This window comes from Tachypleus tridentatus, chromosome 13 (genome assembly GCF_004210375.1).
Source record: "Tachypleus tridentatus isolate NWPU-2018 chromosome 13, ASM421037v1, whole genome shotgun sequence".
NCBI classification, from domain to species: Eukaryota; Metazoa; Arthropoda; class Merostomata; order Xiphosura; family Limulidae; genus Tachypleus; species Tachypleus tridentatus.
In genome coordinates, this window is record NC_134837.1 from 203,202,114 (window position 1) to 203,216,960 (window position 14,847).

The 14,847-nt window shown below is 31.2% G+C and overlaps 1 protein-coding gene across 2 annotated transcripts; it reads left to right on the top strand.

The window, feature by feature from the left end:
• The first annotated feature begins 478 nt into the window (after positions 1–478).
• LOC143239773 (protein SET-like) lies at positions 479–13,139 on the top strand. Of its 2 annotated transcripts, none has more exons than XM_076481257.1 (7): positions 479–883; positions 2,603–2,792; positions 5,230–5,408; positions 7,812–7,909; positions 8,085–8,155; positions 10,382–10,429; positions 11,809–13,139. In XM_076481257.1, the coding sequence occupies exons 1-7, from the start codon at positions 611–613 to the stop codon at positions 11,820–11,822; spliced, it is 873 nt and encodes a 290-aa protein (XP_076337372.1). In that variant the 5' UTR covers positions 479–610; the 3' UTR covers positions 11,823–13,139. The 2 variants fall into 2 exon arrangements, with proteins under 2 accessions (XP_076337372.1, XP_076337373.1); XM_076481258.1 differs by having other exon boundaries at positions 488–883; positions 10,385–10,429.
• The last annotated feature ends 1,708 nt before the right edge of the window (positions 13,140–14,847 follow it).

Genomic DNA, 14,847 nt, shown 5'->3' on the forward strand with positions numbered 1-14,847 from the left:
AATAAACAATAAACATATATACCGGTATTTAATTTCGTAGGATATAACAAAAGGTTTTAGTTGGGAAACGGAGTGATCGATCTTTGAACAGTGTTGCTACGCGAACACTTGTTATTGAGAGGATAGTTCTAAGTAGAACTTTCATATTTCTTTAATTGCCTATTGATTAGACATGCATTTCATAGTCTCCTGAAACTTAGCTATTTTTTTTAATTCATTGTCCACGTTCTTTTAATATATAACCAATGATTAAGAGTAGCTAGCTTTCGTCTCGCCGTCATCGTGTTTAACCATATTGCATTTAAATAACCCGGATGATGATAGAAAAGCATACTCAACTTTCAAGGCCTACTCTGAACGGCTCGTGATTCTTTTTTGCATGTCTTGATTGGACGCAATTTTTCAATCTGTCCAATTATATTCTACGTAACTTAAAAGCGCGAAACTTTGCATGTCGGCGGATTGGTTAAGCGCATGCGTATTCTTTCGGATTCTCCCTTCGTAGTACTACAGGAAAGAGGTGAGCTTATCCTTGTTTGCTGTGGAGGTAGTGGTAAGGCTGTGCTCAGTGAAGTTAAATATTATTATTATATCTTGTTTAAATATTAAAATGTCTGAAAGTGGAGTGGTTCCGAAAAAAATGAGGAAGGTTGAAGGGGCAGGTACAGTTGGTGACACAGATGAAAGTAGTAGGGATTTCGACCCTGAGACTCAGAAGTCTTTAGAAGAGATTGATGCGTGTCAGAACGAGATCGACGCACTCAATGAGAAAGCAAGTGAAGAAATCCTCAAAGTTGAACAGAAATACAACAAGTTACGGAAACCTTTCTTTGAAAAGAGGAATGAACTCATAAAGAAAATTCCAAATTTTTGGGTGACAGCGGTATCCTTTATTTTAATGATATTTTAGAGTTAATATTGGTATTAGTAATATTAGTGATTGTGTTACTAAGCCTAACAACATGGAAGCTATGTAACTAGGCGAGTGTATTGTACCCATGCTTTGTTCTTTGCTGAGTGCCATGCGGTCGTGTAGCCTGCCGCTGGGTAGATAACCGGTATTTTATACTATTCACGCCAAGTAAGAGCGTTCGTTTACCTATGATACTTGTTGATGCTGGTTTAGCTAACCCTCGTGCTAGATGTTTGAATTTTCTGTACGTACAACACTGAAGTATTTTTGATTATGGTATATATTGTTTTACTAGAACGTGATGAAAGAAGATAAGAGTAAGAAAGCAAAATATATTAGTCGAAACATGTAAGAAATCGAAAATATTTATTAATGAAAATTCCAAGTATAGTTAGACTTAGCATTTATGAACTAAAATGTAATGAGCTGGAAAATATTAATTTAAGAATTTTCTACTTTTCCTAATGTGGAAGTGTATATATTGTATGTATATATTTTGGAATTATAACTGATGTTAAGAATCTAGCAGTTCTTTTATGACATTACTATAAACTGTTGCCATTTGTACTCAACAGAGAATGATTCCTGACTCATTCTTGTAGTGTGAATCTACCTGTTTTAATTAAAACTGTTACCAGTTATCTAATTTAGATTGTATATAAAACTGAACTTTCATTTTTAATGTTATTACTCACTAGTCAGAACAGAATGGTTCGGGTACTTGTTTATTTTTTTAGATGGACTTGTAGTTGATTCTTGAGAAGGCTGTAAATATTTGTTGATAATTTACATGAACCAAAGGTTGTTAATTACTGAACAAAAGAAATATATTCTAATTTGGTGCATAAAAAACATGTAAGATAGTAATGTTGTGTATGACATTGTGGAATATCTGATACTTGGTTTTCTAGATTACAAGTAAAAAATGAAGGTGTACTACTTTACTACATCATGAAAACTCGGGGATGTCATAACTTGAGGTTATGGGATGTATTATATCTTTGAGTTGTAGCAGTATATTGATATTTTAACTTCCTGTCATGTTTAGTGGATTTTGTATCTATTTAATTTCAATGAAGAAGTCACAAGATGTCTTGGGGATAGCCTGTAACTTGATTGTTTACTATAAGCTGTATTGGAAGCAAGTCACTACTGATTTATTGCTTTTCAAACATGTTCAAAGTCCAGTGGTAAACCCATGAAGTTAAGGGAAAGAAAACGTGAAAATATGTAAGCTGAGCTTGTTAGGATAACTAGTTCCATTTGTCTGTTGAGATTGCATAAAGGAAATAATAGGGTTTAAAGAAGTATTTTGTTGTTAGTATAAAAGTCAACAGTCTATACTGAAATTCATAAAATGACAAACCTTAGGTTTTTGTATTGATTAAATATGTTTAGTGAAATTATAAATTTAGAGGCAGTTTCAAAATTAATCAAAACTTGCTAATGCTAGCAAAATAGAATGAAATAGGCCTAGAATGAAGTTTTAAAATGTTTCTTCAAATAAAGTAAAACTGAACTCATCTTTTTTGTTCCATATTTATAATTTAGTAGCTGAAACATTTCAAACCATACTAAATGTAAAATAATAAACTTCACTGTTATCCTTGGCAAGTAGTAATCCAGAATGTGCTAACAATATAGATTTTGACAGAATATGTTTTGTGTTGTTTCTTAATGTAACATTAGTTTGTGAACCACCCACAAATCTCTGCTGTTCTTGATGAGGAAGAGGAAGAATGTTTACATTTCTTGATGAAGTTGGAGGTAGAAGAATTTGAAGACATAAAGTCTGGTTACAGAATTAAATTCTTCTTTGAAGAAAACCCGTATTTTGAAAATGATGTTTTAATCAAAGAATTTCATTTGGGGTCATCAGGTGAGGTTAAGATTTCCATTTATTCTTTCTCGATCCAGTGATAAAATAACGACATTTCAGTGTATCAGTGTATAGAATTTTTTTTTTTTTTTAAGTTTAGGATTTGTTAAATATTTTCTGTAAGTTTATTGTTCCCACTTTCTGTTATTACTGTTATGGTGAATACTGAAGTAAGCAAACATGACAGATTAGGTATTTCAATATCAATGAATTTCTTTGGCCTTATTAATATAATGTTGGGTATAACGAACAATTTCTGGTATCATTCTCTAGTTTACACCGTTAAAATGTCAGTGTTAAATTACCTCAAGTTTTCTTTACCAAAATTTACATTAGATTGTCTGTACCAGAGTTCCCAATAATAACACAGCCCCCTTGTGGATTAGTGGTAAAGTTGCAGACTTTAGTTACTAAGACTGGGTTTGATTCCCTTTGATGGACAGAGCACAGATTAGTGATTGTGTAGATTTGTGTCATTATCATCTTTTTACATCAGGTTTCTTTCATCACAGTTTTCAGTATTAAGTTACATCAGGTTTCTTTCACCACAGTTTTCAGTATTAAGTTACATCAGGTTTCTTTCACCACAGTTTTCAGTATTAAGTTACATCAGGTTTCTTTCACCACAGTTTCCAGTATTAAGTTACATCAGGTTTCTTTCACCACAGTTTCCAGTATTAAGTTACATCAGGTTTCTTTCACCACAGTTTCCAGCATTAAGTCACATCAGGTTTCTTTCACCACAGTTTCCAGCATTAAGTCACATCAGGTTTCTTTCACCACAGTTTTCAGTATTAAGTTACATCAGGTTTCTTTCACCACAGTTTCCAGTATTAAGTTACATCAGGTTTCTTTCACCACAGTTTCCAGTATTAATTTATATCAGGTTTCCTCCACCATTTAGGCTTGCCAGATGTTTTTGTTTAATACTTAGTAATGAAGAGTAAGTAAAATGTTTTTTTAGTTTTTGGAAACTTATAAATGTAAGTTAAAATTGTCATTATGTTCTCTGTTTATCAGTTAATTGTTATTTAACTAAACAGTTGTTTAACTAATGTGTGGACGAAACTTCCTTTTACTCCTTGTGGTATTATGATTGGCATCAGTGGAACATTTGGCTAATGAATATGTACATGCAGAATTAGTATACAGAAATCTAGATGTATTCTGATGGTAGTCATTGCAGCAAAGGACAGACTTATTAAATAGTCCGATGGAATTTCTGAACTTTTTAAGCACAGGCTTGGTCCCTGGGACTGACCTTAACTATTTTACACTGTTATAACTTTTGAATTAGTAAATGTATGTTCATAAAATTTGACAAAATATTACAAGACTTTAATATACAAAATATCATAAATTTTTTAAGACATAAGGTATGTTAATAAAGGATTTTTTCATGCATTTTTTTCCTGTTTGCATGTTGCCTATCCAACATCATTTTAAGATTAAAAATAGTTTTCTGTACCAGAAAATTTTAAAATTTCACATGCAAAATTCTTTATAAACTCCATGTACTTAACAAATATTTCTAAAGAGAAAATCTTTATATTTTATTATATTCACTCACAAATCTATGGGTTTGGTATAATTGACTGATCATATGACCTTTGTACTTGGTTGCTGCTTGATGTAGCCTGTTATGTTTTTAAATTTCTGTATGAAATAAACTATTTTTTAGGCTTTAAATACATATTTGAATAAGAAGAAAGTCAGATTACTATATCAGTAACATAGAATTTCCCCTATACTTTATGAAGCTTAGTAACTAAGCTGCAATTAGGTCTAAAAAATATGAAACTTCGAGAAGCATTAAGACACAACGTTCCTAATTGAAATCTTGAATTGGAAGAACGAGGTAACCTTTTCAAAGATTAAGATGGCTGAGAAAACTACACTGGGGACATTCTAAGCTGTTGATTGGTTATTCACATGTCATATATTGAAGTAAATGTATATAAGGGACTGTTTCTAAAAATAGATAGAGGTAAATGGGGCCACTGAATTTGATTTAGTACATATGCAGATAGAAAAGATTAGCAGATACTTATTTTATATTGTAGTTTAATTTGAGTTTCCAGTTCATGCAAAACTCTAGACTTAGTATTTTGATATCACTGAAATCTAATTCAAACCAGTGCTACATACAACACACAAAAATTTACACTTAGAGGAGTTTATTTAATACTTATTTTTAAATTAACAAATTGAATGATGTATAATACTAAACTTTGAAGTATAATCTACAAATTGATACCAAACTTACTGACATACAGTTATGAAATAGTAGTTCAGTAACATTTTGAATGTGATGACACTGCCTTTGACCTGTGATGCATCTGTAATTGGTTAATTAATAGTGACTTTTAATTTGTTACTGGTTGTAGGGTGTTTATGACTAACCAGTCAACAAATGATTTTTCATACTATTTGTTAGGTGACCCTGCATCACAGTCTACTCCTATCAAATGGAAAGAAGGGATGGATCTAACTAAGAAGCAGAAAGAAAGACAAAATCAAATGAAAAATAACCGCAAGAGACCACATGAACATCCTCGAACATTTTTCTCATGGTTCACAGACCATGGAGATGCTTCAGCTGATGATATTGCTGAGGTAAGTTATGATTTCATTAAAAATACCTGAATGTTGATACTAGTAGCAAGGTAAGTTACCATAATTTTTCTCGGCCAGTTTGAAAAAGTAGGATTTTGTTGTTAGTATAATATAATAACATTTGGTTATGAACCAGTAATTGTGTATTACCCTCAGCAGAATTTGGCTATGAGAAACTTTACCTTTAACATAGTTGCTATTCCATTAGATGTTGTATTTTGGCTCAGACTTTTAGGATTGTGTGATTTTAGACCATGAATCTGAGTAATAACAAAGTTTTTTTATATTTATTATATTATTGCATAAATTATTTCATGTTTCCAAGGAAGTGGTACAAATGTTTTTGTGATGTGGTATACTGTATCAGTCTTAGCAGTGTAAAGCCCTTTTGTTAATGTGTATTGAGCTGGAATCTTTTGGGGCTATTACTTTTTATTGAGTATCATTTGGTCCTGTATTTTAAAATTATTTCATGGATTTATGAGCAACATTAACCAGTCTATCTTCTGCTTTTTGTTCAATGTTAGTCAATCTTCCTTGTCTTTCTTTGGTTTACATCATGTTACAGCCTTTTGTTGGACACTAGTCAACTTATCTAGTCTTTTTTTTGGCTTACATTAATGAGTGGTACAGCTTTCTGTTAAACAGTAGCCAACTTATCCTTCTCTGGCTTACATTAATGAGGGGTTCAGTTCCCTTCAGTGGACTCAACAGATAGCCCTATGTGGCTTTGCTATAAGAAAACACACACAAATTAATGATACAGCCTTCTGTTTGCTTGTCTTGTTTTTAGTTTAAATTGACCCTTTCATGGTGGGCTTGCTATAATATACAGGAGTTTGTCTACACATTTGCACATGTTGAATATTTGTGCTATAACTTTTGATACATGTGTATCTTTGCAAAATTTGTTAGACGTTTAGTAATGATTATAATCAGGTTTTTAGTGAAACATGTTTACTATTAGTAAAAAAGATTTGTTTGTGAAAATAGAATATCTCTTGTTGCTAGTCTGCATGAAAAGTGATTTCATGTTGTGATTAAGGAGACTATTCTTTGTCCCAGAAATCTCTAACATTATTTGGGTAATCTCTTAAACTTAAATACTTTTCAAACATCTGTTTTCAATAAGAATATATTTTCTATACTCTTGCTATATAGGGTTTGTCACTTGACCAACTTTGTAATGATTAAAAAATGGGAAACAAATATAAATTTGTTTTCATGTTAAAACGACTCCATATTAAAATATGAAAATACAAATGTTTAATCTAAGTAGCTGAAGTATCATAATGTCCATATTTAGTTATTATATTCATCTTCCAGTCTTGCTTAGCTAACATTAAGTTATTTGCATTGATGAGATGCATGTGCACTCATGTTACATATCCAGTAATATAAAACTGACCTTTAGTCTTCCCTGTGTTTTACTTGACTAGTATTTTGTAATATACAGTCACATTTCTAAAATATAGGACAATAAATCAAGAATTGAAGCAAACAATTATCTCTTCTTTCTACAACCCTTGTACTAAGTTGCTACTGGACATGGGTTCCTAAGCCTTTTAAAATTTTGTACGTGGAGGATATCAAACAAATTTGTTTAGGTTTTATATATACAGTTGAATAACCAAAAAATCATAACTACACTACTAGTATAGAATTATACTATAATTTATTAACCTTAGTAACTAAGATGTATTTAGATTTTTAAAAAAATCTAACTTCAAGTAGACTTAAGACACAACCTACCTCATTGAAATCTTGGAGTAGAAGAATGTGGTAGCCCTTTCAAATATTAATATTGCTGAGAAAACCACTCTGGGGACATTCTAAGCTGTTGATTGGTTATTCACGTGTCATATATTGAAATAAATGTATACAAGAGACTGTTTCCAAAAATATATAGAGGTGAACAGGACCATTGTGTTTGGTACTGTACATAAGTCATATCTCAGCAAAAATAAAAAGATATGAGGTTCTTATATTTTATCTTGTCAATATTAGTAATTTCAGTTTCTTATTTGTTTAAAATTAGACTTGGTATTTTGACATCACAAACATCTAATTTTAAACGGTGCTGCATTCAACATACCACATGACTCACTAAAATCTATATTTAGATGTTTTATTATTTACTGTAAATTAAGAAATTAACTTGCATATAATATTAAAGGTTGAATTATAATCTACAATTTGATCCCAAACTTATTAAATTCATAAAATAGTAGTTTAATAAAATTGTAAATGCAAGCTAGCAAATATGATGACATGGCCTTTGACCTACAATCCTTTGTGAAAAGGTTAATATTTACTTTTAAGAAATTAACTCGTATATAACATTAACATTTGAATTATCATCTACAGTTTGGCTTACATTAATAACTTTCTTTGGACCATCAGGTAATAAAAGACGATATGTGGCCAAATCCTCTCCAGTATTTTTTAGTTCCTGATATTGAAGTAGAAGAAAATGGATTGGAAGGAGAGGATGAAGAGAGGTCAGTTTAAGTATCTTAAAGAGTACAAATACTGAAAGTGTAAAATTAATTATGTTTAAAAGCCTATTTTATTCCATCTTACAAAAGTGAGGTTATAATAGAATAAAATTAATATTTTTGTAACTTATTTGGAACTTTATATTGAGGTTTTTTTTCTAAATGGACCTATTTGTAGTGAAGAAGAAGAGGTAGATGACTCTATTGTTGTAGTTGAAGAAGAGGGTGAAGGAGATGATGAAGATGGTGGTATGTTATTTGTTTTATTGTTGGCAAAATAACTAACCTTGCAACAACCATGAAATTATATATACATACTATAAGTTGTAACCCTCTTACTTTTGGAAGGTAAAAATGGACATTACTGTCTTGTATAGTTCTATTAAAATTAAATTACATTACTTATAATATATTCTGATATACTTTATATCAAAGCATCATTGATAAATCAATCATCAATCTCCTCTCATCTGTATCATGACATCTGTTGTAATTTGCCCATCCTCTGTGTATTCATTACCCCGTTTGATGTCTTATGTTTAACATAAGTTACTTATTTATAGTATAAATGTTGCTAAGAGTCTGATTTTTGTAGTCTTCTTTGTTAAAACAAGGATAGGAGAGATGGGCATGGGTTCCGACTTTCTAGTTTATATTTCAGTGAACAAAGTGCCAATAAATCACTAACTTTGACATTATTATAATTTGACCAAATTTAAATTTTCAAATGCCATACAGTGTTACCTTATTCTCAGTTTAGAGCTTTAGTTATTTCATCTACATATTGAAATATGCTACAAGGGAATTATTTAAGGCACTTGCATTTTAGCTAGAAATCCAGTTGAATTATATAATATATATTTTTTTGCTCTGTCATTGTTATTATTTAGTGAGTGTATACTAGAAATAAGTAAAATTAATGTCCTAGTACCGTGATTTAAAAATGTTATGAAATACTCCAGCCTGTGTGTCTGAGCCATATTTATTCATGGTTAACTAGCTTTAAGGAAAACTAATAGAAGCACTACATGGGGAAATGGAAAGATAAATGTATCTCACATAAACAAAAATGATGACAGCAGGTGAAGAAAAAGATAGGTGTAATGTGTCAGTTGTGCTGTATGTGTGAACCAGATGATGTGTTTATGTACTTCAGCCAAAACGTCAACATCAAGGACTGGCAGTTGTCTGATCTTTTTTGATATGCAATAGTTTCAATAGCTACAATATCATAAAAGAGTATTTTACACTGTCATGAATATGGGAAGAAATTTATAGACTTTAGTGTGGTCACATGATTAATGATATAGTAAATTGAGTAAATTGTAGTCAGTATTTGTTTTTCAAGTAATGGATCTATATCTAGTATCAACTGATGAACTCCCAGTTCTGTATTCTGCACATGCTCTGATTTGTATGCATGACTAAATATACATTAGGACTGGAAGAGCAAACTTCACTGGAGTTGTTTCGATAATCGATGTTGTTGGTCTAGCATTTTTTATGTTGCATATTAACAACTCCAGTAAAATATCATTAAAGAAAGTTATAAACATAAAAAAAGAACAGCCAGCAGTTGTTTGTTCATGTCCATCATGACTGAAAGTGAAATTTCATAAAGCTTTTGTTTTACCAGATCTGCTGGTATGTTTATAAAACCTGATTGGTTGTTGACGATTCTTTATTGTGATTAAAACATGGGCTTAACCTGCATGCCTCTTGTGTTAACAGCTGATCAGATAAGATCTGTTATTGGTCTATGAATAACATGATGTGCCACTCACTGCTGCTTACCGTGCTTGATCTTTGGATACACACTGGACACTGCATCTTTCTTGAGCACCAGTTGATGTTTTTTTTAATTCTGTGTCAAATTGTAGTTTATTTTAAAACTCTGTACATGGCAGTGTTTAGTTGGATTACATTTACTGTGAGTTTTGATACAAACTTTGTCTGGACAGTATGCTGTTTCCTATGGTGGAAACTTGTGCAGAGATAACCTTTTGAAAAAACATAGTCATGTGCCTATGAACAACTATATTCATGACATCTTTCAAATGAAATTTTTCTAGAAAACAAACTAATTTATTTCACATAAACACAATGACAGTTTTCCATGCATTTAGAGGAAGTGAACCACAACTGGTCTGTTTACTTTGAGTGACATCATTTATTTCTGACTCCATTTTTCAACCAAATGATCGCAAAGACTGGCTGTTGCAATAATGTTGCAAACTTGTAGAGCTGTGGTAGAAGTAAATTATAGAAAAATGACTTGGTCATAATTTTTAACTTGTATTTCAGTGACACTTAAATATAATAAATACAAACTTTTAACTGTCTGACATCTTTAAATGATATTACATCATTCCTAAGTGGGGCTGATACTGTGGTCAGGTGAGCTACATTGTAATGTGATGATAACAGTTTTGTTATTAAAGCTATGTTAATCTAAAGCTTTTCTTCTTGTCTCAGAAGATGTTGAAGATGAGGAAGCATACGAAGAAGGAGATGATGATGGAGGTAAGGATGATTACTGAACAGTTTGTGGTAAATCAATGAAAAAATTTGATATTACTCTTGGAAAACCAAGATTTAACTGAATGATACGTAATTTTCAAATAGTATATAAAATATTTTAAAGCTGAAACTAAAACATTTCTTACTAAGCTTGCACATTTACTAGTTCTTTTGAATACTTGTAAAGTTAATAAAAATATATGATAAATAATCAGTAATTGAAGTAAAAGAGGTGAGTTATTAGTAATTAGTCCTTACTCTAATTGTCTGGATTTGTAAGTGATGTAAAAGTAAGAGGTGAGTAATACTGCATTATTAGTCCTTACCCTAATATATTTATCTAGTTTATGTAACTACTGGTGATAATACTGCATTATTAGTCCTTACCCTAATATATTTATCTAGTCCATGTTGTAACTACTGGTCATAATACTGCATTATTAGTCCTTACCTTAATATATTTATCTAGTTCATGTTGTAACTACTGGTCATAATACTGCATTATTAGTCCTTACCCTAATATATTTATCTGGTTCATGTTGTAACTACTGGTGATAATACTGCATTATTAGTCCTTACCTTAATATATTTATCTGGTTCATGTTGTAACTACTGGTGATAATACTGCATTATTAGTCCTTACCTTAATATATTTATCTAGTTCATGTTGTAGGTACTGGTGACAATACTGCATTATTAGTCCTTACCTTAATATATTTATCTAGTTCATGTTGTAGGTACTGGTGACAATACTGCATTATTAGTCCTTACCCTAATAGTCTGGATTTGTAAGTGATGTAAATGAAATTAATTATAACTGTAATTTACTTGCCGTATCTAGCTCATGTTGTAACTACTGGTGATAATAATAGTACCTATGTAGTATAGTTTCTATCTTGAACTCTTGTAGTGGACAGATGGGTAAGGCAGATGCAGTGTGGTTGACTTGACATATTCACTTTCATGTATATATTCTTATACCCAAACAATCGGAGAAAAGGTTAGAATTGAGTAGAAAGTTGTTTTTCATATTAATATGCACCAGTTTTGTCAAATAGCCTAGCTGCTTTGTGCCATAAAACACCAAATCAACCAACTTGTCAAATTAATCTTTCCTGTTAAGAATTATTCTGGGATGAAACCATGAACATCCAAGTGTCATCTATACAGGAGACATCTTGGAAACAGTATGCAAGTGTTACCAGCATTAAGATTTTTTTTCCCTTCTTATAGCTATGTTTAGTGAATAATTAGCTAATTTTATTTAGAAGATTTTTTATTATTATTATGATATTCAAAATTGTGTTTTAATAATGTAAATTAATGTGTAGTTGTTTATATTTCTGTTTTTATTGTGTACTAATTATTTCTGGGTTTAACAGAAGGAGATGAGTGAAGAGACCTGGGCCCTCCAGTAGATGTTACACAAGACGGCTCTGCTTTATCCTTCAAAAACAGCTTGTAAAGCGATATTCTGTCATCACATGTTGTTTTGTTTGTTTTCACAGAATAAATCATTAAAGGTTTTATACTGAAATTCCACCTAAACAGAACAGAAGGTATTGGATCTTGTGAGGCTAAAGCCCATTAGTGTTTTATTGGAGTGTACTTCTTACAGTAGTAAAGAGTTGTGGTCTTTAAGCCTCACTTACATGTATTTAACTGATAAGTAAACCTCCCAAAAGACAACCAACTGTATGTATAGACTAAATAAGCTTTTTTAATTAGAGGGGGAGGCAACTTCTAAATCTGTGAATTTTTAATAGAAAAAACAAAGGATGGGGAGTTACTACCACTAAATGTATTTTAAACAATATCCTAGTTTTGTACCATAGAACATCCTTGTACTGACAGTAGTACATTCATTTCCATAAAGAAGAGACGTTTGGTGTTTCATAACTTGTATGTACAGCTATGCTGGATGTTCATCATGTTTGTAAATTTTTTATATAGCTTTGCTCTACCACAGCACAGAGTATCAGATTTTTCTGTCTTGTTTCCCACATTGTATTTCAGACTGAGTGTTGAAGTCAGCTCATTACTGCAGGTATAGGTTTACAATTGAAGTACAGTAAACCCTTATTTTATGTATTCAAAAATATCTTTTTGCTCACTAGGTGTATCGTATTTAACATTCAACTTTTGTCAATGTTTGTTTTTTAAATATCATGATTTTTCAGAATCTTTAAATCAGTTATGAGCATCTAGAAATGTATGTAAGATTGACTAAATATAGGCTTACTTGAGGTAAGTTATTGCTTTAATATTATTTCTTTGTTGATATTTGCCTTTGAGAGTGTGATATGAATTTTAAGAAAATTATGGAAATCCCTTTTGTTGTTGGTCTACCATCCAATGGAAGATAGGACTGAAAATGTACGATATATTTCATTCCAGTTTGATAGCAAAGTATAATTTTCCCAACAAAGAATAATAATATACCAATAATTACATGCCTTACTCAAATTAATAAATTGGTGGGAGGTCCACCTGTTTCAGAATATCAAAAGTACAAGGGTTTGTATGGTATTGTTTGTAACTTATGAAATACAAACTAGGTTTTGACTTTTAAAAACAAACATTTGATCATTTTGTGTGAAGAATGAGAGTTTGGGTGATCCTTTCAGGTCATTCAAACATTGAAGTTTTGGTAGTAATACTTTTGACTTCTGTATGAGAAACTTCTTGTTCTTAATTAAAAGTATTCAATACACTCGTGTTTTCTTGATTTGCTAACAAGTGGGGACATTAAATTGTGATAACAAAATTTCTCATGTTTAAAGGTGATCAACCTGTTTGACACAGAGTGATGAAACTTTGACTGTTGACAACTTTCATGTGTGTAATTTATATGTCCAGATGTGATTCAGATCTATAACTGAGGGTGTTGCTGTTATAGAAATAGTTAATAATATTGTAGATTAATGGATTTTATACAATTGTTCATCTTTGATATATTGACTGTAAAATAATTCAATATATATACAGTATATTTCCAAAGATGTTTAATTTTATCATTTTTGGCTTCTAAAATCTCGCCTTGGCAGTTGTATCTAATTTTAACTGCTGTTAGTCTAGGAACATTTGAATGAAGAGAAAACAGAGTATACAACTTCTTTACATGTGACACAAAATGGCCAATAATTAGACTTCTAAAAACATAGTCAATTGTCAAGATTTGTTGGTAAATTAGCTTTGATTTTTTCCAATTTAAGTTGTTAAAATGGCTGATCACAACTAGCTCCACAGGTTATGAGTCGGTGTGTGATGGCTGATAGCAACTAGCTCCACAGGTTATGACTCGGTGTGTGTGATTTGAACAGGTTGTTGCTAATGCCATTAATTCATCTCGTACAGTTCCTTCAAACCACAAATAAAATTAATTTGTATATAATGATACCATTGTTATCCCGTTTTGAAACTTTTTACACCACTTCACGTGTATTCACAGAAGATTGTTCTGGGTTTCTAAAGCCCTTTGAAATACTCATGTCATTACTATCTTATATAATGCATTTTTTATCTAACAACACATGTTTGTGACGGGGATTGGTCATCCTTTATGTACATGATAAATCTAACCACAGTGCTCTTTATTTTATCTTGATTTAATTAATCCATCTACATGACTCCATGGTTTAATTTTGGATATGGTAATGAAAAGATTAGTTGAATCAAGTGGTAATCCATCAACACAGCCCCATGGTTTTGTTTTGGTATCATAACAGGAAGATTATAGTTGGATCAAGAGGTAATCCATCTACACAACTTCATGGTTCAGTTTTGAATACGGTAACAGGAAGATTATAGGTAAATCAAGAAGTAATCCATCTACATGGCTTCATGATTTAGTTTTGAATATGGTAACAGGAAGGTATAGTTTAGTCGTAATTGGAAAATTGATAGCGAATCAATTTGATCACATTTGGTTGAGACCGAAATATGTTGTGAGGTGTGCTGGCCTGGGATCATGTAACTGGTAGTTTGGAATTTTCACGTTTTAGTTATTTGACACCTGCGGAAGAGCCAGAACTTAATGACTGAAAAAATAGTTGTTGCTTTTATTTCTTTTTAACGTTGAATGATTAATTTGGAGCGTATGCTGGAGGCATTGATGAATTTTAACTTCTCAGAAGCTATAAATCAGTTTCTGATTATATCAACAATTAATAACTAAATGCTTACAACTACCGTGTTTCTCCGATAATAAGACCTAGTGTGATTTTTGGGGATAGTTTTAATATAAGCCCTACCCTTAAAATAAGCCCTAGTTAAGAGTGGCAGGAAGAGGAAAGAAATAAAAAAAATAATTTATTAATTTAATTAGTTTAATAGTTAGTTAATTAGTTTGTTTAAGTATTAATCAGTTTAATAGTTTATTTTAAATGGTTAGTTTAATAGTTTTACTTTGTAACTTCATT